The 11,186-nt window shown below is 37.7% G+C and overlaps 1 protein-coding gene across 1 annotated transcript; it reads left to right on the top strand.

Moving 5' to 3' along the window:
• Window positions 1–6,701: 6,701 nt before the first annotated feature.
• On the top strand, window positions 6,702–7,640 carry LOC116867505 (olfactory receptor 4F15-like). The gene has a single exon (XM_032857132.1). It carries the CDS (start codon window positions 6,702–6,704, stop codon window positions 7,638–7,640), a length of 939 nt encoding a protein of 312 aa, XP_032713023.1.
• Window positions 7,641–11,186: the final 3,546 nt, after the last annotated feature.

Here is an 11,186-nt window from a genome sequence, read left to right on the forward strand (position 1 = left end):
AATATATTTTTAGTAGACAATTTTCTTTTTTTTAATTATTTATTTATTTGACAGACAGAGATCACAAGTAGGCAGAGAGGCAGGCAGAGAGAGGAGGAAGCAGGCTCCCTGCTGAGCAGAGAACCTGATGTGGGGCTGGATCCCAGGAGCCTGGGATCATGACCTGAGCCAAAGGCAGAGGCTTTAACCCACTGAGCCACCCAGGTGCCCCAGTAGACAATTTTCTTGATTAATTGACCTTAATTGTGCATCCTTGGTCATGATAACTTTAGTTGGTCACTATCCCTTAGTTCAAGTAATTAGCTATATTTTCCATTTTTAGAAATATTTTATATACCTCTGTGCATGTGAGATAATAGTCTGGGAATAGTTACAAGGGAAGGATGGAATGAAGTTGAAAAGAGGATGAAGGTATTAAACTAAATAAACTTCAGTGATAAGAAAACTCTGGTAATGACTTGTTATTTGTCTATTTCAATTATGTTTTGGCTCAGAGTCAGAAAGAAACAGGTCGTGGTGGGGAGATGATAAGTAGAGTAGGAGAATAAATACAAATGGTTGTCAACACAAAGGACTGAATTAACCTTGAGTAGGTATAAGTGATAAATGAAATAAAAAAATAAAACCCCAATTTCATAGAATCACGATAGAGAAAGAACAATTAAAAACCTGCTTAGAAGAAAAATACCCCAGGAACTAACTCACTCTAAACTAAATTAATTAGTGTAGGTTAAAATTAAGTGTCGGAAGGGTGGGGAAAAAGTAGGGAACTAAATATGTAAGGTTTCGCAACCTGTAATCAAGCCTCCTGCTTTTGTTTGCATTCTTTAAGCATTTGTTAGAACTTTTCAGGTCACTGCAATGAGATGTTTGGTGGTGAAATGGGGGTAGTTATGCAGAGTGCGAAGGATGAAGGTATAGAAGATGATCCTGTGAAGGAAGACTAAAGGAATTGAGGTGGTTAAAACTAGAGGGCACAGATGAGTGATCTTTATTTGCTTTTACCAGGTTCAAGCATATAAATATTTATTTGAAGGAATTGCTGACAATGTCTTTATGTTCACAGAGAAAGAATCAAGTGGCCATCAGCTTACTTGAAAGGATGAGAGATTTTCTTTTTGTAAGGATGAACCTTTGGTCTATTACGTTAATAAATAGTGGGATTACAGGAAGAAAATGAATGTTCAAACCATGTAAACTGTAGAGAAACTGACATATCCAGGATGGAGAAACTAAGGAAAGGAACTGTGTCAGAACATATTTTTAGATCTCTTCCAACTGAATGATTTTATTAATTGAGGATAATGAGCAGCTTTCACTCTTTTTTTCTCCCAGAATATTTTAAAATGTAAAATTCCCATGAATCTATTCTAAGGGGTTCCCAAATTCTGATTCTATGTAAATCAAGATATTTATTTATATATTTAAGATTTTTATTTATTTGAGAGAAAGAGAGAGAAATGGAGCATATGAAGGAGGCAGAAGGGCAGAAGGAAGAGAAAGAAAACAGGCTCTCTGCAGGTATCCTGATGGATATGGGGCTCCATCCCAGGACTCCAGGACCGTGACCTGAGCTAAAGTTTAACCAGTTGAGCCACCCAGGTGCCCTAAATCAAGACATTTAAATGACGATTTCATAAGGAGGGCACTTGATGGAATGAGCACTAGGTGTTAAATTAAACTGATGAAGCACTAAATTCTACCCCTGAAACCAATAATACACTATATGCTAACTAACTTGAATTTAAATTTTAAGAAGTTTAAAAATAAATGATGATTCCATTAAATGCTGCAGAATCTGGATTTTCTGCATACCATGATCATTTACATAGTATAAATAAAGATTGGCTATAATTTGTGTCATAATTCTTGAGTGTAATAACTAGACCAGGACTAGAGAACTCAGAGTGGATTATCTTCTAATGGCAATGGCCTTAAAGGAGCAGCACTGTTTTCCATGGAAGTCCGCAAGGTCTCAAGTTGATTGGGCACCCAGAACCTACTATCTCCTTCTAGAAGCTGTTGAGACTGTATCTCAGAGGCCCTGGAGGGACACTCAAGAAATTTGAATAGTTGAAGATAGGAGCTGGTTAAGTTTCCAGATCTCCCTTTTATTAGTTATAGTATTTTGTGTGGTTTTTTTTTTGTTGTTGTTGTTGTTGTTGTTGTTCTTTTCTGGATGTAAAGTAGGTATCTTTTGTCTTTGTCCCATTTATCCTTCTGTTCTCAGATTTTGCTCTCATTCCTGGAGTCTGGCTCTCTCTTCCTCAGCTCATCTCTTCTTGCCCTGTCTTCTACAGCAACCAACTCAAGCTCATCCTTCTTGGGTAATGAGTCAGGTTTAAAATGAATCAGTTATTTCTTCATTGTGGAAATCATCATTTCTTATACACATAAGATCTCAGTGAAGGCGAGCCATCTGGTAACTTATTTGTTTGTCTATAATAGCTTAATATGGTACCTTTCCCTTAAGCAATGTAAGTAAAACTAGGGGATGCACTATGTTAGTCAAAAGTTAGGGGATGAGGCATGTTAGTCCAAAAGAAAGCAACTCTAATTCTAGTAGGAAGCAATTCTGAACTGTAGGACTAATGAGATTGCATATCAGAATGAGCTCCCAATCTGCTATTTCTTACTGTTTCTCACAATTTTCCCTCTAACTGATCATCTTGGACTCCTGTTACATTCAAAAACCCAATCTCCTGTTGTCTTCCTCTTTGTCATCTTTCCATCAATTTACTTTCTAATTTTAAAAATGTATTTAATGTTCTTTTTCTCCAAAATTGTCTTTTTTTGCCCTCTGGCTAGACTGTTTTTATTGAGGCTTTACACATAATCTCATATATATATATATTTTTTTTTTCCCCATGATTGACTCAATAAATCATTTTCTGATTTTGCTAACAGTTTTCCTTATAAACTTAACAGATTTCTCAGTATTTCTTTTACCTTCTCACTTGTTCTTTAAAAAAAAAGATTTTGTTTATTTATTTGACAGAGAGAGAGAGATCACAAGTAGGCAGGAAGGCAGGCAGAGAGAGGGGGAATCAGTCTCCCTGCCAAGTAGAGAGCCTGATGCGGGGCTCGATCCCAGGATCCTGAGACCATGACCTGAGCCAAAGGCAGAGGCTTAACCCACTGAACCACCCAGGTGCCCTCTACTCACTTGTTCACTTGTTCTCTTCTTTTCTTTTTTTACAGGGAAAGAGACTATGTGTGAGACATGAGTGTCGAGCAAGTGTGTGAGCAAGTGTGGTGGGCGAAGGAACAGAGAGAAAGGGAGAGAGAATTCTAAGCAGGCTCCATACTCTCAGTGTGGAGTCTGATGTGAGCCTTGATCTCATGACCCTGAGATCTTGACCTGTGCTGAAATCAAGAGCTGAATGCTTAACTGACTGAGCCACCCAGGAGCCCCATCACTTTTTTGTTTGTTTGTTTGTTTGTTTTTGTTTTTGTTTTTGCTCTTCTCATTTCAATGTGGAGGAAACACCATTTGTATTTTTAGGTCATAGTATATTCTCACTATTACTCCTACTTCATGGAAACCTTGGAACACACTTTTTTCCCTTTAGTGATCAGAAGGAATGATTTTGCCTTATTTTTCTGCCCATTCCTAGAGAAATTTTTGATTAGTTAGTTCATATTTCATGATATAGAGTTGTGATTTTAAGTCATAAAATAGCTTAACAACTTTTACTTAAAATTGTCCTGATAACTGCTACCTAAATATTTGTTGAATGAATAAGTTGATTAGCCAAGAGGGCCAGCATCATTTCTGAGCTGCTTTTCAGTGAGAACAAACAAGTATGGTACCCAATTCTGCCTCAAGTGTCTTGTACGACATTTGGGGAGATAAAATCCATGCATATTTATCAGAAAGGCATTGAACAATTACTGTGATAGGAATTATAGATGCAAAAATTCAGATAAAAAATCAGTCAATACTGGGAGAGGACTCTGTGAATGTGGAAATTGAACTAGAAAGCAGCGGAGTGTTTGTGACTCCTCAGTATTTGATGAATTACAGCATTTTTTCAAGTGTTCTTATCCTTTCTAGGGAAGGAAATTTGTATGTAACAGACCAGAGTTGCATTTTCTGTCATGAATATGGACTTCACAAAGGCAGGAATGCTTGTGCATGTTGTATCCTCATTGCCCAGATTGATACTTGGAATTCTGGGCACTCAAAAAAAAAAATATTTACTGAATTAATGAACAAAAGTCATTTAAAAATCATTCAGAGAAGCACTCAGGACTAAATTGTATACTTAGTTGCCAAAGAACATATATTTTGGCTGATTATTTTGGGATAATCCCAGGATTGGTCCCTCACCATTAGTAGATATTAGTTGGCTAGCCTTGGTCCTGGATGTAATAGGACTCAGTAGTGTCTAAGGTGTAGTTTCCGGGGAAAGGTCCTGATGGACTACCTGACCTTCCTCCTTCAATATCTCCTCCATCTTCCTGACAGGCTCTCTGAAAGTCCTCTGTCAGATTCATTGCTTAGTGATAAGGTTTTCTTTTTCCCTAAAACATGTTCACTTGTGAAATGTTGTGGTGTTACAGAATAATGGCCCCAAAATATCCATGTCTTAATCCCTGAGCCTGTGAATATATTACTTTACATGGCACAAGGGACTTTCTCAATGTGATTAAGAACTTTGAGATGGTCAAATATTCCTGGATTATCTGGATATTGTAGTCATATGAATCCCACCTTACAAGTGGAAGGCAGGATGGTCAGTCAGAGAGGAAATGTGATGACAGTTGGCAGAGTTTGGGATGATGTACTTTGAAGAGAGAGGAAGGGGACATGAAGTAAAAAATGCAGGCGACCTTGGAAAAAGGAAGATACTGGATTCTCCCCTAGGTCCTCTAGAAGGAATCCGGGTCTGCTGACACATTGATTTTAGCTTAGAAGACCCATTTTGGCCTTCTTATCTTTAGAACTGTGAGATCACACCTTTGTGTTTTGGTACACCACTAAATTCCCAGTTATTTGTCACTGCAGAAATAGAGAATGAATACATGTGGAACTAATACAAAGTACGATTTTGGGCAAAGAACATTCAGTGGGAGCCATGGGTTCTTGATCTCTGTAACTCTCCCACCAACTGTCTTTGGGATAATGAGCAGGTCACCTCATATATATACACCTTTTTGTATAAATTATTTCATTGGTATAACATGGAGTCATGCAGTTGTACTAAATCAGAAACAGTCACTGAGCAGTGGGCCTCTGATGATTTATTTCTGGAATTTTTTTTTTTTTATCCTTAAAGAACTGTAATTGCATCCTAGCTACCCATACTGCAATTTGGCTACTGTCAATTCATTTGTGTGTGTGTGTGTGTGTGTGTGTGTGTGTGTGTGCGCGTGCCCATTATCCCTCCGACTCAATCGTGACCCTTTCTCAATTGCAGACACAGATTTGTCTGGCTGTTTCCACCAGTTTTCTTTTCCTGTTACTCTTTTATCCATTCCAACTGTATTTTGAAAAAGAAAAAAGACTGTTATGTGGAAGAGTTCTTACCTTTGGGTATTCAATGACTCTCTTTGTCTGTCTACTAATGGAGGAGATTATTTGCCTCAGGTTGTGTTGGAAATTGTGAATTTTTTGGAAAGTAAGTATAATTAAAAGATAAAATATTTTTTCCCATTTGAAATATATAAAGGGCTTTCTATGGGCTATTTTAAATTAATAGTTGAGACCTCATATTGCATTTGTTGACAGAATTCTCTTGTGAAATAATTATGTTATGTATTTAAACAATTGAATGATGAGGCTTGGGATCCTGTGATAACTCCTGACTGGTACCACAAAATGTATAATCAATGGGACTTTTGTAGATTATGATAAACTCTCTTAACTGCAGGAGTCATTCTTCAATCCCTTTGATTTCTTCCTTCATTCAACCAGTGTGTAGTATTCATTAAATAACTCATTGTGTTAGTCACCACTGGTGATTGTGATGGAGGTGGGGGATACTCATATGAATTTAGATGATTCCTGAATCCAAGAAACTACCCATTAATTTGAGAAATGGAAACTTATATAATCAGGAGAGGCAGAGTGAAATCAATGCTAACAGTGCAGAGAGAGTAGAGACTGAAGCAGATTTGGAAGATTTCACAAGGGAGGGAGCATTTGAACTTGGGCATTGAAAATTGGGACAGTAGAGAATGAGAAATTTTGAAAGCTGAAAGAAGGAAGATGTTTAAAGTCTAAGCAAGCAATAGGATTAATGGACAGAGACTTTGAAAGCTACATGCTGTGTATGAGGAATTGTTATTTTGCTCATATGAATGGCGGAAATGCTATCTATTCAAAAGTTTTTGAAATTGACCTTATATGTTACTGATAGAATGCAGGGCAGGAGGAAATATGAAATAGCCATGTGATAGTGAAGAAAACAGAAGGAAACAGGTCCAGGGATGGAATTCTTTTAGTTGTAGCAGTTTTAAATCCATACTGGCATTGGGAACCAGCTGGCTCCTATAAGTAGAAGTCTAATGTGTATATGTGATGAAGATTATTTGGCTCTGGGAGTTGTTAATATGATGACTGTTTCCATGGGCTGGAGGCTTCCTTTTGTGAACACTTGCTTTCATTCCTTTTGTGAATACTTGCCTAGGCAATTTTTAAAAATTTCCTTTCTTCTTTTAGGGAAACATGAAACTTGATCCTCATGTCTGAGGCAATGGACAGAATGAATCAGTTGGTAGTATCAGAGTTTGTGTTCCTTGGACTCACAAATTCATGGGAGATCCAACTTCTCTTTTTCACTTTCTCCTTTTTGTTCTACTTGGCAAGCATGATGGGAAACCTTGTCATTGTGTTCACTGTAACCTTGGATGCTCATCTGCATTCCCCTATGTATTTCCTCCTGGCTAACCTCTCTGTCATTGATATGTTGTTTTGCTCAATTGCAGCCCCTAAAATGATTTGTGATATTTTTAAGAAGCACAAAGCCATCTATTTTTGTGGGTGTATTATGCAGATCTTCTTTAGTCATGCTCTTGGGGGCACAGAGATGGTACTGCTTATAGCCATGGCCTTTGACAGATATGTGGCCATATGTAAGCCTCTGCACTACTTGAGCACCATGAGCCCAAAGATGTGTCTATTCTTTTTAGTAACTTCTTGGGTAATTGGCCTCATCCACTCATTGGTTCAATTAGTTTTTGTGGTAGATTTGCCTTTTTGTGGCCCTAATGTATTGGATAGTTTTTATTGTGACCTTCCCCGGCTCCTCAGGCTTGCCTGCACAAACACTCAAGAATTGGAGTTCATGGTTACTGTAAATAGTGGGCTCATTTCTGTTGTCTCCTTTATCCTGCTGGTCTTTTCATATGTCTTCATTTTGTTTACTGTTTGGAAATATTCCTCTGGTAGCTCATCCAAGGCTGTCTCCACACTGTCGGCTCATATCACTGTGGTGGTTTTGTTCTTTGGGCCATTGATGTTTTTCTACACATGGCCTTCTCCCACATCACACCTGGATAAGTATCTTGCTATTTTTGATGCAGTTATCACTCCTTTTCTGAATCCAGTCATCTACACATTCAGGAACAAAGAGATGAAAGTGGCAATGAGGAGACTGTGTGGTCGTCTTGTGCGTTACAGGAAGATTTCATGAACGGATGGCTTTGAAGATACAAAATCACAAATTTTCCCTCATGCTGGTTGTAAAAAAGATATTGTGCAATTTCAGAAAAATCCATTACACTTAGGACATGTTATACGTCTAGAAATCTACTATGATATTATGGTATCTATTTCACCATTAAGTTAGAAGTCATGTTTTTCTTTGATACTCTGTATGTCAAAGTGCTAAAAAGTGAATAATACATGCTTTGAAACCTACATGGTTAGGGGAATGTCATCATGTAATTGAGTAAATAATAAAGTTTGATGTTTTTCCTATATTAAACAGATTATTCTATTGATAGACAAATTATGCATTTATATTATCCTCCATCTGCTTACTTGAGTTTATACCTTGATTTTAATTCTCTTTGTTGCTAGATTGTCTCCTCCGTCTGGTAGTGTAATAAGTTGTTAATCCTATGTGAGAGCTATAGCTATAGCTATAGCTAGATTGGATTACCGGCATTATTGCCTTTAATCCCTTCTGTTGCGCTATCTATAACCCAAGAGATGAGGGGTGATTGCATTAGCCCAGGGTTAGAACAAAATTTATCAGAGAGTCAGGCACTGGAAACCTTGACCCTGGTTGCCATGTCAGTGTCTGTTGACTTTCAAATCAGTTTTGCATTTGAATTTCTGAACATATTCTACTCTTTCAGCCTTTTCCTATAGGTCTATCTAATGTAAGAGGTGTAAATCTCTTATGTGTATTCCTTTTTTTCTTGTAAACTTCTCAGTGAGCACTAAGGACTTCCTTATCATTTCTTTTTTTTTTTTAAAGATTTTATTTATTTCTTTGACAGAGACAGATCACAAGTAGGCAGAGAGGAAAGCAGAGAGAGGAGGAAGCAGGCTCCCTGCTGAGCAGAGAGCCCGATGTGGGACTCGATCCCAGGACCCTGAGATCATGACCTGAGCTGAAGGCAGAGGCTTTAACCCACTGAGCCACCCAGGCACCCTTCCTTATCATTTCTAAATCTTTTCTTACTTTCTACCATGACCATATGTTTCCTTGTTCAGGTTCTACCAAAGCTGACTCTTAAACTATTGCATTAGTTATGAAAAACATGTTTAGAATTCGTTATGCCTGATTCTTTTGTCTATAGTGGTAACCAGAGATTTTTGATTAAGTTCTATTTTGTAGGCCTGAAGTCTCCCCAGATACTTACAATTAATGATGTTATTTCATTTATGGGAAAGAAATGTCGTTGATTAACTATTACTCTGCTTAAGGAAGTGACACTAAGATCATTGTACCTCTCCCAGAAAGAGAAATTAAAATATTTCAACAAAATGAAATATTTATAGATATCCATGAAGGGTTCCCCCCCTCCCCATACATTGAGCAGCTTGTTATTTAACAAAATTACTAGACAATGGAATGGAATGCACACACCAATTGAAGTTTCCTTCATGAGTCATTGAAATTATTATTGTCATCATTTGTGTTCTAGGGGAGGTAATAAGTGACTCATATGGTGCTTTTTACAATCTATTGTTCTCAGGGATTTACCTTGAATCTTATGGAGTAGATACTCTCACCATCCCCATTTTACACAGGAGGGCTCTGAGGCATGAAGATGTTAAATATTCTCAAGTTGCATTAAGTAATCAGACTAGACACAAAGCCTTGTGGTTTTGATGCAGGATCTGTAATCTTAACTCTTGCACTATAACGCATCTCTGGTAATAAAAGATAACAGAATAACTCCTTTACCTGGAAACAATCTCTACTTGTGGGCTTCCTCTGGACACCTCCTCACCATCAAAACCCAGTATTTATGGGGTTAGTAAATTCACAAATATTTTTTGTGTATGTGAATCCAATGGGGCATATTGTGCAAGGCACTCACTACTATCGGGGAAGTTGAAATGCCAGATTTCCCTTGATATATTGTAGAGGAAGGAGCCCAAAGGATCAAGAACATATCTGAATGGATCTATTATGTTTAACCTACTTAGATAACCCCTGGCTGTATCCTTCTGGGAGGGGCTGGGGGGCATGGCATCACCAAGATCGCTTAAAAAAAAAATGCCAGTAGGAAGGGCTGTGTGATATCTCAGTGAGTATACATGACAATGATCCTCTCTACTTTGTCCAAAGGTACGCTTGACCATGTGCTTGCATAATCATATACTAGGAATAAAGTAATATCACAACATTCTGAGGACTGTTGGGCATAGTCTGAGTTGAAATGGATACTCAAATCCCTAAAGGCTCATTGTGGTCCTTTATCTGAAGGGAGGCATGTGTGACTTAACTATATACAGAGTCCCTGTCTAGATCTGGTGGGTCCGCCAGTGGGTCCCTCATATGACACCCCTCCCACCCTGTGATCATTATGCCATTTTCTGAATGTATAATTTGAGTCAATATACTTGGTTGTTAGTACAGCTCCCACACTGTTTCTTTGTCCTGTGGGTTTCAGGTATTGTAGAGGGTATGGCACCAAGCTTGTCACATCCACACACTCAGTATTTTTTTAAAAAAAGGACATTATATTCTGCAGGGATAAGGGTGGCAGTAAGATACCCAAACAACATAGGAATGGTGATCTCCAACCTCTGACTATTTAATTCACCACTGTGGCCCCTACAAAAGTCATGCAGATCTTAGAAAATGACAATGGACTACTGTAAACTCAGTCCAGTAGTGGCCTCAATAGCAGTTGTTATACTAAAGGTGTTATTGTTGCTAGAGAAGAGTTTTTATTTTTTAAAGATTTTATTTATTTATTTGAGAGAAAGGGAGAGAGCACAAACAGGGGGAGTGGCAGGGGCAGAGGGAGAACCAGACTCCCTACTGAGTAGGGAGCAGATAAGGGACTCCTTCCCAGGATGCTGGGATCATGACCTGAGGGGAAGGCAGACACTTAAGTGACTGAGCCACTGTAAAGCAGATTAACACAGACTTGGGTATATGATATGTGGTCATTGATCTGGTAAATATTCTTTTCCATCTCAGAAAGTAGAGTTAGAAATAATTCACATGGAAAGGACATCAGTATCTATTTATTGTTCTGCCCTTTGTTATAGTCTGAAGATAAATGGATCATCTGGATGGTTTATATCTATTTAAGATTGCCTATTATATTAATGACACTATCTGTCAAATCAGATAAGGAGAAATGGCAAGTACATTTATGCTTAGGTTGTACATATTTGTTATCAAAGGAGTGAATAAATTGCATAAAGAATAAGGAAACTGTCATGTCATTAAAATTTTAGGAATTCAGAGATATGTATCAAAGACTCAATCATAGGAGAAAACACAGGCAAAGATCTTGACATTGGTCTTGGGAATGGTTTTTTGGGTAAGACACCAAAAGCACAGGCAACAAAAGCTGAAATCAATAATTGGGAAGGTATCAATCTGAAGAGCTTCTACACAAGAGGAAAAGAATTAATGAATTGAAAAGGCAACTTACACAATGGGAGAAAATATTCTATACCTGATAAGGGGTTATTATAGATAATAAGAAAGTCATAGAATTCATAGCAAAAAGCAATTAATCCAATTAAAAAAGGATGAAAA

This window comes from Lontra canadensis, unplaced genomic scaffold (genome assembly GCF_010015895.1).
Source record: "Lontra canadensis isolate GAN:19392208 unplaced genomic scaffold, GSC_riverotter_1.0 scaffold12, whole genome shotgun sequence".
NCBI classification, from domain to species: domain Eukaryota; kingdom Metazoa; phylum Chordata; class Mammalia; order Carnivora; family Mustelidae; genus Lontra; species Lontra canadensis.

Excerpts from the sequence above, each read along its gene's own strand:
- LOC116867505 (XM_032857132.1), top strand. The coding sequence starts at position 6,702 with ATGGACAGAATGAATCAGTTGGTAGTATCAGAGTTTGTGTTCCTTGGA.